Source organism: Carcharhinus amblyrhynchos, chromosome 15 (genome assembly GCF_965287045.1).
Source record: "Carcharhinus amblyrhynchos chromosome 15, sCarAmb.v2.hapA, whole genome shotgun sequence".
NCBI classification, from domain to species: domain Eukaryota; kingdom Metazoa; phylum Chordata; class Chondrichthyes; order Carcharhiniformes; family Carcharhinidae; genus Carcharhinus; species Carcharhinus amblyrhynchos.
The window spans coordinates 17,932,637-17,948,937 of record NC_137338.1 but is presented as its reverse complement, the minus strand read 5'-3'; the positions used below and the strand labels follow the sequence as shown (position 1 = coordinate 17,948,937).

Below are 16,301 nucleotides of genomic sequence, written 5' to 3'. Positions count from 1 at the left end.
TCCACCCATGACCCTTGTCTATGCTTATGGCATTCCACATTGAGGGAAGACTAATTTAGGGTCAATTAGTTACACCAATCAGCCTAACAGCACATCTTTGGGGTGTGGGAGTAAACCAGAGCACCCGGTGAAAACGCACACAAGCATGGGGAGAATGCACAAACTCCCACAGACACTGGCCCAAATCCATGTGTCTGCACAGCAAACAGTGACAGTCACTGATCTGTTGTGTTGCCCAGCATCTGGTCCAGTTTACACTAGCGACAAATAGTACAGGGCTATTCTCGAAACAGCCAAGAGCAGCCCTCATACGACCCATCGCGTGTATGCCCCTCGTTGGGCAACAAGGCGGACCGAAGCACCTGTGAATTAAAAGAGAAAAACATCAATATCATCCACATCCTTATACATTACCAGGGACGTCCCAAGGCTTCTGAACCTTATTTAAAACAATCGCCTATATCCCTCCATCTCCGACCCGTTCATGTGCTTGTCTAAGTAACTCTTAAACAACTCCAGCGTGCCTGCCTCCGCCACCTTGCTTGGAAGAGCATTCCATACCCCCACTACCCTCTGTGAAAAACCTCCCTCTAACATCTGAATTATACCTCACCCCCCCTCACCCTAAGCCCGTGGCCCCTCGTAATGTGCGTTTCCAACATAGGAAAGAGGTTACCACTGTTTAGTCTATCTATACCCTTCATAGTCTTATATACCTCTATTAGATCTCCCCTCAGTCGCCATCTTTCAAGGGAAAACGGCCCCAATTTGCTCAATCTTTCCTCGTAACCCAGTCCTTCCGTACCAAGCAGCATCCTGGTAAACCACGTCTGCACTCTCTCCAGCGTCTCCACGTCTTTCCAGTAGTAAGGCGACCAGAACTGGGCGCAGTACTCCAAATGCGGCCTAACCAACGTTCTATACAACCGCAACATTAGACTCCAGCTCTTATACTCTATACCCCTTCCTATAAAGGCTAACATACCATAAGCTTTCTTTACAACCTTCTCCACTTGTACTGCCACCTTCAAAGACTTGTGCACTTGCACCCCCAGGTCGTTTCTATACTCTTTATAGGTCTACCCTTTATCATATAACTCTCCCCTACACTATTTCTGCCAAAATGCATCACCTCACATTTATTAGGATTAAACTCCATTTGCCATTTATCTGCCCAATATACCAGCCTATCTATATCCTGTTGTATTGCCTGACACTGTTCCTCACTGCCTGCCAATCCAGCCATCTTTGTGTCATCTGAAAATTTGCTGATCACACGACTTACTCCCTCTTCCAAGTCATTTAAGTATATTACAAATAGAAGAGTCCCAGTACTGAGCCCTGCGGCGCACCATTAGTGACAGACCTCCAGCTAGAAAAGGACCCTTCCACTACTACTGTCTCCTGTTACCAAGCCAGTTCTCAATCCATCTAGATACCAGTCCTTGTATCCCACGAACCTTAACCTTTTCAATCAACCTGCCATGAGGGACTTTGTCAAACGCCTTACTGAAATCCATACAGGCGACATCAACGGCTCGTCCTTCGTCGACCATTTTTGTTGACTCCTCAAAAAATTCTACCAGATTCGTAAGGCAAGACTTCCCCTTAACAAAGCCATGCTGCGTATCCCTAATCAGATCGCAACGCTCTAAATGCTCATACATCCTATCCTTAAGAATCCTCTCCATCAACTTGCCTACCACTGATGTCAAACTCACCAGCCTATAGTTACCAGGGTTATCCCTCCTACCCTTTTTAAACAACAGTACCACGTTCACAATCCTCCAGTCTTCTGGGACCTCACCTGCGTCCAAGGAAGAGACAAAGATTTGCATCAGAGGCCCAGCAATTTCATCTCTCGTCTCCTTAAGCAGCCTAGGATAAATGCCATCAGGCCCCGGAGATTTATCAGTTTTAATGCTACCTAAAAGCCCTAACACTTCCTCCCTCGTAATGGATAGTTCCTTCAGTTGGTCTACAGCTCCCTCCATGACAGTAGCTGACATCAAGCCCGTCTCCTTCGTGAATACCGATGCAAAGTATTCATTCAGGATCTCACCCAATCCCTCGGATTCTAAGCACAGTTCCCCTCCTCTGTCCCTGAGAGGACCGATTTTTCCTCTAACCACCCTTTTGTTCCTAACATAGGAGTAAAACGCCTTTGGATTTTCCTTAATTCTGTCTGTCAAAGCCATTTCATGCCCCCTTTTTGCCCTTTTAACTCTCCATTTGAGCTCCCTCCTACTCTCTGTATTCTTCCAATGCTCTCTCCATTCCCAGTTGCTTAGACCTAACATATGCCTCTCTTTTCTTCCTGACCAAGTCAAAAGTTCCTTTCTATCACCAATGAATTTTCTAATTTAATGTCTTCAACAGATTTATTTTTCATTGAACTCCAATGCAAAGTTAGCAAAGCTCTTGTCTGATAAAGAATTTATCAATTTGAAGATGACATTTCTTCAGATACATCAGCAATTGGTTCTTGGGCAAACTTGTACTGCAGGTGTCATGCTCCTATTAATTTAATTATATCTGGTAAATTTGTACACCGTTCCAACAAATTTTCTGCTAAATGTAGTTGAAATTCTCTTTGTATTTTTCATTTTGGCAGCACAGCTAGCACTGCTGCCTCACAGTGCCAGGGACTAGGCTTGGGTCACTATCTGTGTGGAGTTTGCACATTCTCCCCATGTCTGTGCCAGTTTCCTCCAGATGCTCCAGTTTCCTCCCACGCTCCAAAGATTCACAGACTAGGTTGATTAGCAGGGTAAATATGTGGGGTTACAGGGATAGGGCCTGGGTAGTATCATTGATGGTGCAGGCTTGATCGGCCAGATGGCCTTGCTCTGCACTGCAAGGATTCCATGATTCTACATCCACTTCACTTCGTGCTACATCTGACAATATACTCAAAAAATTAGTAAAATGAATATTGGATCTGGTTTTAACACGAATAGGATTTGGATTAATGTTCAGAATTGAGAACTTCTTCATTCACTAACTTGTAAATGGCCATGAATTTACGGTGCTACTTGGTTTAAAGAAACTTTATTGACACCTATCAATAGATCTCAGTGTTGATTTCAGAAAGTGAAACAGTTTACAATTAGAAAAGGTCGAAGCAAGAAATCATTGTGAAAAATCATTTCTAATAAGAATTCATCTTGCATCATTGGTATATATTGAGCACCCAAATGTATCCCCACTTTCTAAAACAGCTTGTAATTCTCAATGAAAGCAAAAGAAGAGAGAAAGAAGGGTGAAGTATGTTGAAATCACTTGGTAGCACAGAACCCGAATAATGCTGGAGAGACACACATGATGCCAAAGCTTTCTTCAATATGCTGGCTGAGAAATCCTTTAATGGTTTCCCCATTACTGTCAACCACAAGTCTATCTTCAATAATCAACATATGCTTTTGGATTTGTATATAGCTTCATATATCACAAGACTGGCCTTATTAGAAATCTTGTAAATAGGGCTTTAGTCATTTTCTCACCTTGCAGGCTTATGCAGAAACAGGGTGCAAAGCTACCTTGCAGGGCAAACACAATCCTGATCGGATCATTGTTTTCTGTGTATTGCACATATTTGCAGATGGGCTTAAGACCACACCAAAGACCTGAAAAGTTACCCAAGGTTAAGCAAGCTGTTTTATGCTTTTGCTACAGAGTGGCAACATAAGTGATATTTTCCACCAACAGGTTGATGTTGTCATTGCAAAAAAGATGTTCAGTCTTCTACACAATTGAACAACATTTTGTATGAATTTCAGTTTGATGCCAGGTACATAAACCTTACATTTGAATTAAACAAGGTGTTCCTGTGGCTGTTTGTAATGGGCAGAGTACAGACCACATTTAACCATGCTCGCAAAACTCAAAATACAATATTTACTGTTAGATGTGATTTTGCAATTGTGCAGCGCTTGCTGAACAATTCTGAGTGCACAAATAGCTACACTAGCTACTGACTGAGGTTGTAATGTGGCTCATTAAACTTGCAAAAACAACATACATTTATACACAGGCATCTGTTCTCTGCAAACAAAAGGAATATGTTCAAACCTTTTTTTTAAACTAACTGGAAGTATGGGGAGCCTGTTGTTTCCCTTTGCTTTCCACAAGGCAACATCTGGGCCAGAGTTGATTTGTCAATCAAACAACATCATTTTTGTCCTGTGGTATAAATTGCCATTGTTTGAAAATGAGCTGCCTTGCATTTATCCTTATGAGATATAGAGTAAAAGCTGTTTCTTGTTTCAGCAAAAAATACACTGTTTGCTGAATGGCAGTACGTGACAAATGGTGTTCCTACTGGGGCCTCAGCTTTTCACCACATCCATTAATGATTTGAATGAAAGAGATTTACATATTCATAAACACAGATGACATTAAATTAGAAGGCACAACCTGTGTGGTTAAGAGCAGCAAGTGATTCAACGATTCTATGAAGTACAAATGGTAATTAAAAGGCTAATGGAATATTACCTTTATCACAAGGGGGTTGAACACAATGGGGTGGTATTATGGCTCAGTTGTACAGAGTCTCGATTTCACCCCAAATTAAATATTGCATTCACTTTTAGACACTGAATTTCAACATAGATATTAATATTGGAAGAATTGCACAGACTCACAGAACTGTACCAGAACCTAAAAGCATTAAATTATGCAAACATACGACATAATCTTGTCTTGTATGCTACTACAATGGAGGAGTGATCAAAAGAAGGGTATTTAAAATGATGATAGGAAAGTAATAAAAACAATTTTTACAATGGAAGGAAACAGAATGAGAAGGTACAATCTTAAACTCAGTTAATTGTTTAGGAGCAAAATCGGGGAATGCTTTTCAAGAAAGGCGCACGCAAATTCAGAACCTGATCCCTCAAAAGACTGTGGATGCTGGTTCAATTGTAATTTTTAAGATGGAATTGATAGACCTTTGTTAAAGAATGGTTTAAAACAAACAGCATTCAGTGCATCACAGGCTCAGTGGTCTCTCCTGTTTCTAATCTTCGAAATGTCCCTTCCATACAAATGTACATCAAAGCCTGTGACCTGAATGAATACCCAGTCACATGCATTAACTTCTTGTTACACAAGGTAGATAATTTGAACCATACTGTACTGCAAACCAAACCTGAGGGTATTAATTATCCAGATTACTTAAAATGCACAAGTTATGTTGTTTACCATTACTTAACCCACTTGGCATCGAACATGAATGCTAGAAGTAATTTTAAATGTGCAGAGCCAAAATATAAATAAGTACAAGCGTGAGCACAGTGGGATGTTGGCAAAGCTTTGCTAAAGGCAAATACTAGGTTGTGCCCTGGGCCTTCCAGATTATGTTCCATCAATACATAAAAGCTTGATGCAGAGTTAATGGTCTATTATACTTTGTCAGACATAACTGTTATAATTGAAGCTAATAAATCCCACCTTTCAGCAAAGTGGATTTGCCAGTTTTGGTACTTATTGTAGCCTAGCTTATTTTCACGAAGGGAACAGGATTAATTGAAGGCACTTCAAGCAGACCATATGGTACAAAAATAAACAGCCAGGTAACACAGGAACATTGAACTACAGAATATCAAGCTGCCCAAATTGCAAAGCAGGTGTATAGTAGATAGCATATGGTATCACAAGCAATTTCAGATAATTCAAGTCATTATCTAATACCATGTTATTATTTTCTAGATACAATAAGCCCTGTCTAATTCCATCTTAATAAGGCAGCATAGTGACACAGTGGTTAGCACTGCAGCCTCAGTGCCAGGGACCCAGGTTTGATTCCTGGATTATGCCACTGTCTGTGCAGAGTCTGCATGTTCTCCCCGTGTCTGTGCGAGTTTCCTCCAGGTGCTCTAGCTTTCTCCCACAGTCCAAAAGATGTGCAGGTTAGGTGCACTGGCCATGCTAAATTCTCCCTCAGTGTATCTGAACAGGCACTGGAGTATGGCATCCATGGAATTATCACAGTAACTTCACTGCACTGTTAATGTAAGCCTACTTGTGACAGTAAAAAATAAACTTTATCAGTTGATCCTCACTTAGTGTTGCAAGATTCATTTCAACATTGTTTCCCACCAGCCTGACGAAGTGCCCCCAAGACTAATCAGCGCAATTTTGGAATCCAGGCCTATTCGCTCATTGCTAACCCTCGAGTCACAACCTCTCCTTCCCCCTGACACACCCTTTCACTGCCAATCCTTCTGCTCACAGCCCCTGCTGTTCCCTAACTCACCCTCTCACTGCTGATTCTCAGACTTACGGCCTTTCCTGCTCTCCCAATCTCCCTGCTTCTCTCTCCTGAGCCCTCACTGGTCAGCAAGGGCACATCTGCAGAGCCCTCATTAAACAGAGAGAATTCAGGAGAGGAAAGTGGTGGGTTGGTGCATTTTAAAACTGTCACAGCTCCAGCTCTACGATTTGGCACAGTTTCACAACTCCATGTTGGATTATATCTGGACTTTGGACAGGGATGTCAGCTCAGGAGAGATAAGTGGTGAGTGGAAAAGTTGAGGACCAGGAAATTCAGCGAGAAAAAGGATCAATGATAGATTGAGGCTGTAAGTCAGACAATTGGCAACAAGAGGATGAGCCAGGGAGTGGGAGAGGCTGCAAGTCAGAAGGGAAGGAGTCGTCCTTAGTGAACAAAGGAGGTCCAATATTGGGATGTGGCAAACCAGAGATTCATGATACAGGATTAGCAGCAAGCATCATCATCAGCGAATGGAAGCTAATGCAGGTAGAAAGTTATCATATTTCTTTGATATTTTAAATTTTAGTTTAAAGTTATTTCATTTACCAATATAGGAATTGAGCCACGTGAAGTATTTCAACTTACAGGGCAAAATGTTTTAATTTTTTTTCTGATGAGAAGGGTCCTACAGCATATAACTAAAGCTTTTACAATGGCTTTAATGGGGAAAACGTGATTTACTTAAGCTGTTTCACTGCCAAGCAGGGTGGTGGAGGCAGACACACTGGGATCGTTTAAGACTTATCTGGATAGTCACATGAGCAGACTGGGAATGGAGGGATACAAAAGAATAGTCTAGTTGGACCAATGAGCGGTGCAGGCTTGGAGGGCCGAAGGGCCTGTTTCCTGTGCTGTATTGTTCTTTAAGTCACAATTTTCAAGAACACAACTACAAATTCAAATGGGGATTTATTGTAACCTTTGTAAATATTGCTTTTTTTCTTTTATCCATTCATAGGATGTGCGTCACTGTCTAGGCCAGTATTTATTGCCCATTGCTAGCTGTTCTTTTCAGTGAACATTTGAGAGTCAACCACAATGCTGTGGGTCTGGAGTCAGACATAGGCCAGACCAGGCAAGGCAGCAAATTTTCTTCCTGAAAGGATATTAGTCAACCAGGTGGGTGTTTACAACAATTGGCAATCGTTTCATGGTCAGTAGACTCTTTAAATCCCAGATTTTTATCCAGTTTCAATTTAACCATTTGCAGTGGTGGAATTCAAACCTGGGTCGATAGGGTATTACCCTGGGGGTTCTAGAATACTGATCCAATGACAATATTGCTACGCCTCTACCTTCCCTGACACAACATGCAGCATAACTTTTTGTATGAAATGTTAAAATCAGTTTAATTACATCCAAGAATTCAATGAAATGCCATCAAAAGACCTTTTCACCAGTTAGTATGATGTGGAGATGCCAGCATTGGATTGGGATGGACACAGCATGAAGTCTCACATCACCAGGTTAAAGTCCAAGAGGTTTATTTGCTGTCACAAGCTTTCGGAGTGCTGTTCCTTTCACCTGATTTCGCCATGCTAATTTCTCTTTGTGTACCTGAACAGCTTCCAGAATGTGGCAACTAGGGGATTTTTCAAAATAATTTCACTGCAATGTTAATGTAAGCCTACTTGTGACAAATAAATTTTTAAAAAGCTTAATACAAGGATCTGAACTGCAGACACAGGGAGACAGAGAATGCTGCAGGGAACAAGTGAGTGTCTTCCCAGCACTGTTGTTGGCTCGGAGGAACAGTTGTGCTTCCCTGATTCACCAAGCAATTGGACCCCCCCCCAAAAAAAATTGAGCTACCTCCTAATATTCTCCCTGATCACGAAAGCTCCATTTATATCAAGTTTGTTTAGTCCTTACCTGCCAGGTTTGTTGATGTATTTTTGGAGCCGAGCTTTCACCTCATCGTAGGTGAGAAAAGCCATGTAGCCAGGGTGTGTCACAGCCAAGAAATTCCAATTTCTTAAGATAGAGGTCCAAGGCTAACAATGAAAAACAGTTAACTTTTTTCCACCTGAATAAAGGCAACTGATTCAGCTTTTTGACAAAGTTAAAAAACCTAAATAACCACTAAATGCTAACAGATACCATCTACAAACTACTGGAAACACAATGTGCAACTTCTTCGTGGTTTTGGTGCTCTCCAATTACAGCATAGTTCTGTATCATTATTAATAACAAGAACTTTTGCTGAAGTGGTTCATTGAAACTAGATTTTGCAGCAATGTACAATTTGTCATATGCACATGAATAACCTCTTAAGTGGTCATTAGGCAAATCACCTACTCATTTGAAAGAAAAGTATAGGCCACAGAACTGCTGACGCTTACAGTATGGAAAAGAGTAATCTCTCCCATCATTCCTGTGCCACCTCTCTGTAGAAGTGGGTTGGGAAGCAGGAAATAATTGAAGATGATTAAGCGGGAGGATGGGGGAGGTGGGGAGTGGGGCCTGTCTACCACCTTTCTGACAATGGCAAAGAAGGTACCCAGAGACCAAATGCACCACTTAGGTGACCAATTAAGGCTTCTTCCTACCATCTCCAGCATTTAATGATTGCACTACAGCAGCCCATATTTAGCGCATCCATTGATCGAATTGGAAGGAAAAGATGTTTCTGGTGACCAAAAGGAACGTTATCTACTTGTAGACATAGAATAGTATCATAAATCCAATCATAGAATTCTTACAGAGCAGAAGGAGGCGATTCCCTTTCAAGCCTGCATTGATTCTGACAGATTATCTTACCCAAACCTTTCTCTCTCTCCCCCCCTCTCCCCTGCAACCCTTTTAGCATGGCTGATCCATCTAACCTACATGTCTTGGACACAAAGGGACAATTTATCATGGCCTAACCCACACATCATTGGACTGTGGGAGGAAACCGGAGCTCCCAGAGGAAACCCACACAGGCATGGGAGGAATGCACAAACTGCACACAGACAGTCACCCAAGGCTGGAATTGAACCTGGGTTCTTGGCGCTGTGAGGCAGCAGTGCTAACCACCGTGTCACCCTCCAGTTTCTACCAATTTTACAAACATATTAAAATGTACCACATCCAAATTGTGCATCATTTAAGTTTAACCCCAATCCCCAAACCTAAATTTTCTTTATAAATTTATAGAAGATAAATTTATAAAGTTATCTTTGCAGCCAAGAAATCTATTTTTTTCTGTAACCTCTTGCCAGTCATTGCGCGACACACCCATCCTAGAATTTTATACACATTACAGAATGAGGGCATAGAAACTGGGCCTAATATCATTCAAACTATATTATGAAATTACAGAACCAAGTTTCCACCAATCCCTTCAACAGACCATTCAAAGAGTGTTAGGACAACCAACAATTTCTCTCTCAGGACAGCACTGGAACACCATCATACATTTTTGTTGGGAAAATCTTCAGAGTTATAAAGTGAAGGATTTCCAACAGACTAACTATTAAAGTTCTTGTGGGAGCTGGGCCTCAACTCCATACATATACAGAATAATGCTTTTGTAGATGCAATGACAGTACGTTAGATAACATTACATGTAAAATAATTATGGAATTCCCACCAAGGCAATAATGGATTCGTCTTTTCTAAAATAACCTTCGTGACTTCTAGCATATCCACCCAAATAAAAGAAAACAGACACTTTTGATCCACGGCAAACCATAGTGATCCACAATTTGTCAATGAGTCTTGGTAGTATAATTACATTTTTCTGATCCTCAGTTTTGGAATCTACAGTACTCTAACTCAGGTCATTTACATTAAGATTGCAAGGGAACCCTTCAGCTTGCAAGAATCATCCATTTTGATGCATTGGTTTCTCCAGCATGACACCGTACATCAAAAAAAAACAAACTTACTGCCTATTTCCAAGGAGAAGGCAATTAATGCCTACTGCATCAGATCAGGTCAGATCCCTGGCTCTAAAGGCAATTCTAACTAAGATTGGTCCCTAAAATCTTGAAACCAGCCGTCCTCTTTTCTGCCCAATATATATCCATTGTAATCTTCCTAATCTGTTTTCCCTCCTAGCTTCGGCCCATATGTGCAGACAATTGGCCTAGTTTCTCTTCAAAATTCTTTCCTCTAGAGCTAATTACTTCTGAAAAACCTAACGAAAAAGTGCCAAGTTGTTGAGTTAAATATGGTTCTAACTCTTGGATTCCTAAACCTTTTTGTTGTTGAGCATACCACTTACCCCACTACCACTCAGAGTTTCATGTTACATGTGTGCATTCCTCTTTAATAGCTACCAACATAAACTGTAGGTAAACAGGAACAAGATTTTCCCCTTCACTTAATACACTCAACCCTTGTTTGTTTATGCCCAGCATCTTCCTCATGCCCCACGCATTGTGATGCTCTGCAGATTATCACAGCCATTTACCTGCCAATGTAAAATGCGCTTGTGTGTGTCATAACTATTCTTGTTTGCAGATAATTATTTTATTAATCATTAACTCACCTGAAAGAGCCTGGTGAAGATATCAAATTCAAAGATTGAAATATAATCATTACACGTCAAATCAATTGTAGACTTGAGTGCCATAGCTTCCAAACCAGAACTGATAGAATGAACTTCATGAAGGTACTGTCTAAAGACTTTCCACGGCACAATGGTCCTGAAAGAAAAAAAAAATCAGACTTTTTTTATATCAAAGATACGACAGTTTAACGTGAATTAAAATGTGCAATTATTTACATAATAAACATTTCTAAATTACGATAGAACGCCAATCATTTTTTCTGGTAATACAGTCCATTTTTCCTAGGAATTAGCATTTTGCAATAAAAGAATTGATCTCCTAACCATAACTCGTTCTATTTAAATGTTAACTTAGAAAAACAGTAACCAGCAGCTTACAGGCCCAAAAACAGCAATTCTGCAACGTGAAAGTGAACAACTTCTGTGCATTCCGTTAACTGAAATGTTATATGCAAATTTCCTCCACCGGGATTGGAGGGAAAAAAGCTGAGTACATGGAAGCCTCCAGGGGCAAACTAAATGTGATAAAAAGCCCAAAATTGCTGGGGTTGTGGGGACATATTTCCCAATAATATTTAGAATTATTATTCCCCAGCCCAGCTAAGTTGGTGCTGTTCTTCCCACTCACCCTAAAAGTAGCTCAAAATGCATTCAGACTCACCTGACATCCACCAGGCTTGTATTCTCCAACCCCAATCCCTCAACAGTTCATATTGGCACTCCTCTTTCTTTCAGATGAAGTATCATTTCCAGAATGCTTCATTCCTCCCCTTTATCATGTTTCCTATAATTTGCCCCTGCCCCCATGGCATTGCTCTCAAGGCATTACCTTATAAAATCTACCTTTATTTATTGACTATCGCTCAGCCTTCAACACCATTATTCCTATGGAACTCATCTCCAAGCTCCGTGACCTGGGGTTTGGCTCCTCCCTCTGTAACTGGATCCTGAACTTCCTAACCCAGAGACTGCAATCAGTTAGGATAGGCAACAACAGCTCCTCCATGATCATCCTCAACACCAGTGCCCCACAAGGCTATGTTCTCAGCTCCCTACTATACTCTTTATACATCAAATTCCCCTCCAATTTGATTTTCAAATTTGCTGACGACACCACCGTAGTGGGTCAGACCTCAAACAACGACATGACAGAGTACAGGAATGAAATAAAGAGAATCTGGTGAACTGGTGCAGAACCAATAATCTCTCCTTCAACGTCAACAACACAAGGGAGATTGTCATCAACTTCAGGGAGCATAGAGGAGAACATGCCCCTGTCTACATCAACAGGGATGAAGTAGAAAGGGTTGAGAGCTTCAAGTTTTTAGATGCCCAGATCACCAACAACCTGCCCTGGCCTCCCCATGGTGAAACGAGTTAAGAAAGCCCAACAACGCCTCTACTTTCTCAGAAGACTAAGGAAATTTGGCACGTCAGCTACGACTCTCATCAACTTTTACACATCTACCATAAAAAACATTCTTTCTGCTGTATCAAAGCTTGTATGGCTCCCACTCTGCCTAAAGACCACAAGAAACTACAAAAAGTTGTGAACGTAGCCCTATCCACACTTTCCCGCTGTCTAGCAAAGTAGTCAGCATGATTAAGGACCCAATCCACCCCCGACATTCTCTCTTCCACCTTCTCCCATCTGGAAAAAGATACAGAAGTCTGAGGTCACGCGCTGACCAGCACAAGTTTCTTCCTTGATGCCATCAGACTTTTGAACAGACCTACCTTGCATTACATTGATCTTTCTCTACACCCTAGCTATAACTGTAACACTACATTCTGCACTCTCATTTCCTTCTCTATGAACAGTATGCTTTGTCTGCATAACATGCAAGAAATAATACTTTTCCCTGTATGCTAATACATGTGACAATAATAAATCAAATCAAAATCTATTCCTAAAGTGGCTCAGTGACAAATGTTGTTGCTGCATAAATGCAAGATTTTGAATTGGAATGCATGCTCACCTAAAGTTCAACATTGTATCTGTGCAGAAAAAAAACAATATATTCCAAAAAAAAATGTACAGAATCAAATTACTGTCCAGTAAAACAATGCAAGATTATTGTGAATGAAATAATGGCTGTTCAATTTGCTTTTTAAAACCATTTCAAAACTGCAAACTTTTGGGGAACCTTGAAGCAGTACTATGCGTGTTACCTGTCCAAAGTATGACAGTTAACATCAAGTTCTTGTACATAAGGTACCAATCTTCACACAACAAAATTGTGTTAGCTGATTCTAGCATGGAATTGAATATAGTTGATTGCTGTTGTTATGGACAAATGAATGACAGATGCAGTATAATATGGATAAATGTGAGGTTGCCCACTTTGGTAGCAAAAACAGGAGGACATTTTACTATCTAAATTAGAAGGGGGGAACGTGCAACGAGATTTGGGTGTCCTTGTACACCAGTCATTGAGGGTAAGCATGCAGGTGCAGCAAGCAGTTTAAGAAAAGGGAAAATCCTCTTCATAGTGAGAGGATTCAAGTACAGGAGTAGGGATGTCTTGATACAATTATATAGGGCCTTGGTGAGACCACATACCTGGAATATTGTGTGCAGTTTTGGTCTCCTTATCTGAGGAAGAAAGATGTTCTGGCTCTACTGAGAGGGCAGCAAAAGTTTACCAGACTGATTCCTGAGATGGCAGAACTAACGTATGGGGAGAGATCGAGTCGGTTAGGATTGCATTTGCTGGAGTTCAGAAGAATGAGAAGGGATCTCACAGAAAACTATAAAATTCTAACAGGACTAGACAAGACAGATGCTAGCAGGATTTTCCCGATGATGTCGTCGTCCAGAATCAGGGATCACATACTGAGGATACAGGACAGATGTGAGGAAAAATTTCTTCACCCAGGGTGTGGTCTGCCTGCAGAATTCACTACCACACAGCAAGTACTTGAGGCCAAAACATTGTGTGTTTTTAAGAAGCAGTTAGATATAGCGAAGGGGAATATAGATATGAGGGAAGGTGTGATCAGGCTATTGAATGTGATGATCGGTCATGATCATAATTAATGGCAGAGCAGGCTCAGGGCCGAATGCCCTTCTCCTGCTCCTATTTTCTATGTTTCTAAGGCTTGCAGTAGCTGGAATTGAGACTTGTGTTAACCAGTACATGTTATGCGAGTTTCAAAATGCAACCCCAAAAAACTAGAGGTTTATGATTCAAAGTCGAGCACTCAAATGTATTTAACTTTACACAGTTACTGAAGTACACCACCCACCTCAAAGTTGGACAATAACTGAAGTAACTGTTTAGATCAAGCTGACATAAATGATGAAGTTGGACCATTCTCTTAAGATCAAGGGGTCACAAGAGATCTCTTTGAATGACCAGCACTCCCCATGTAAAAGTCCTATTCAAACATGACATGGATAATATTTCACATATAAAATATATTACCATGATTCTATTCCATCTCAACCAAAATGATTTCCATATTCATGTCAATTGCTTTCTAGTTTAAAATGTGTTCATTTTTTTGTCCTTGGAGTATTTATCCACAATAAATGATTGTATACAATTCCAAAAACAAGCATCAAAATAAATGCTGAAAGGTTTGCTCACTCTCGAGCAAAATCTCAAGAAGAAATCTAATACATTGTCAATTCTATCATGTGCACTTACTTCTCCCTGCATTTGAAACAAGGAAAACAAACATGTATTAAGTTCCTTTTGTTCCACCACAGGCTCACATAAGCCACAGCGCAGCTGTTAAACAACAACTTCAATAGTTATTACATGGCCACTAACCAAACACTAAATTTTCATTAAATCTCATTTAAAATCAATTCCTTTAGGTAAATAAAGCTAAAGTTAAGGAATCTAGTCAAGCAACTGATATTACACAAAATAAAAATGTCAGCCTCACTACAACCAATTAGGGGAATTAAAAAGTTCGGAAGAACCCTTGTGACTGTGACCAATTATGTAATGGTATCACTGGAAAAGTAATTCGGAAATCCAAAGTCACGTTCTGAAGACCCAGGTTCAAATCCCACCATGGCAGCTAGTGGAATATGAATTCAATAAAATATCTGGAATTAAAAAGGTCAATAATGACCATGAAACCATTGTCAATTATTATAAAAACCCACAAGGCATTCATATCCTTTAAAGGAAAAAACAACATCATCCTTATCTGGTTTGGTCCATGTGTGATTCCAGGCGCACAGCAATGAGGTTGACTCTTAAAATGCCCTCTGAAATGGTCTAGCAAGCTACTCAGTTAAAGGGCAATTTTGGATGGGCAAAAAATGCTGGCCCAGCCAGCGAAGCCAGGGAAAGATTTTTAAAAATGTCAATTTAAATCAACACCACTCACTATTGTTTCTCTTTAAACCACAAGCCACAATGTGACCACTATTGTCCGCTAATCATGATACACGTTACTGCAAATTTGTTCATACATAATTTGATCAGACGGACATTACATCAGGCACTTGATGCGGAACCAGTTGTGAAATGTTCTGCTTTCACAAGGCACTGAAAACTGGTCTGTGGGGAATGTTGTTTCCCTTTAAAAAGAGAGCCAGAAATTAAAATTAAAACTGGACTGCAGAATTATGTACTAAATGATGTATTTGGTTTATGCAACCCAGAACGTTATATGGTGCCCCAACACTTTAGAACTCAATCTTGTTCTTGACCTAAATGATATTCTTCTCATGTATGACACAATTATGAAGCAATCTTAAATGAAGGGCCATTTTCTGTGACATTAACTGCCATTCAATTAATTATTTGTTTTCTTTTAAAAATAAGTCACACCAAAGTCTTGGCCTTTACAATTTGTCCTAAATACTCAGCCTCAGTGGGACTTAGCATTTTGTACACATCAGCCCCAGCATTACTAAAAATGGAGAGGGGGAAGAGGAAGGATGTTTGAAAAGCAGTAGAAAAGCAGTGAATAAATTCGGAATTAAAAGGAAGAAAACAAAAATGTGAAACTAACAACAGAGGAGTATTGAAATAAACAAAAATGTGCAGTGACATCAAATAAAAATATATAAATATTTAGGGCCGAATTTTAAGCACAAAACAAATGGGCTTTGAACAAGTTAAAATCTTGCCCTTAACTTTACTGTTTAAGGAAATGGATTTGAAATGTTGTAGGTCATCAGGGGCACAGCCTTGGAATGCACTCAGAATTTCTGTTTAAATATACAGGAACCACATGAGAAAAATGACAATGCGCCATACGCTTTCAGTACTGACAATCTATCAGATACTATTCTGGATGCATGATAAACAGGAAACCAATCGAAATACCACATGAGAAGAAATGCACAAGAATTGACGTATTTTATTATATATGGCGACAATGAAAAGGTTACAGTTTTAAAGGTAATGCTAAAATGATTAGGTTCTACACAGTGTCCCTTAGAATGTTCCTCAAGTGCTAGTTTTCAGCAACAGCAAGGAAATGCAGTGGACATCATGGCCTTGTCCTTTACAGATTGAGGGAATATCAACTCAAGGGTTGCTTTGTACTTTCTGTGCA

The 16,301-nt window shown here is 40.3% G+C and overlaps 1 protein-coding gene across 1 annotated transcript in view; it reads right to left on the bottom strand.

Moving 5' to 3' along the window:
• The window catches only part of cblb (Cbl proto-oncogene B, E3 ubiquitin protein ligase), a 189,449-nt gene that overhangs the window by 67,417 nt on the left and 105,731 nt on the right, over positions 1-16,301 (bottom strand). Inside the window, exons 3-4 of the mRNA XM_080203484.1 lie at positions 10,752-10,908; positions 8,147-8,268 (exon numbers count right to left, since the gene is read on the bottom strand). Coding sequence (XP_080059610.1) covers positions 8,147-8,268; positions 10,752-10,908 — 279 coding nt within the window. The remainder of the gene's footprint in view (positions 1-8,146; positions 8,269-10,751; positions 10,909-16,301) is intronic.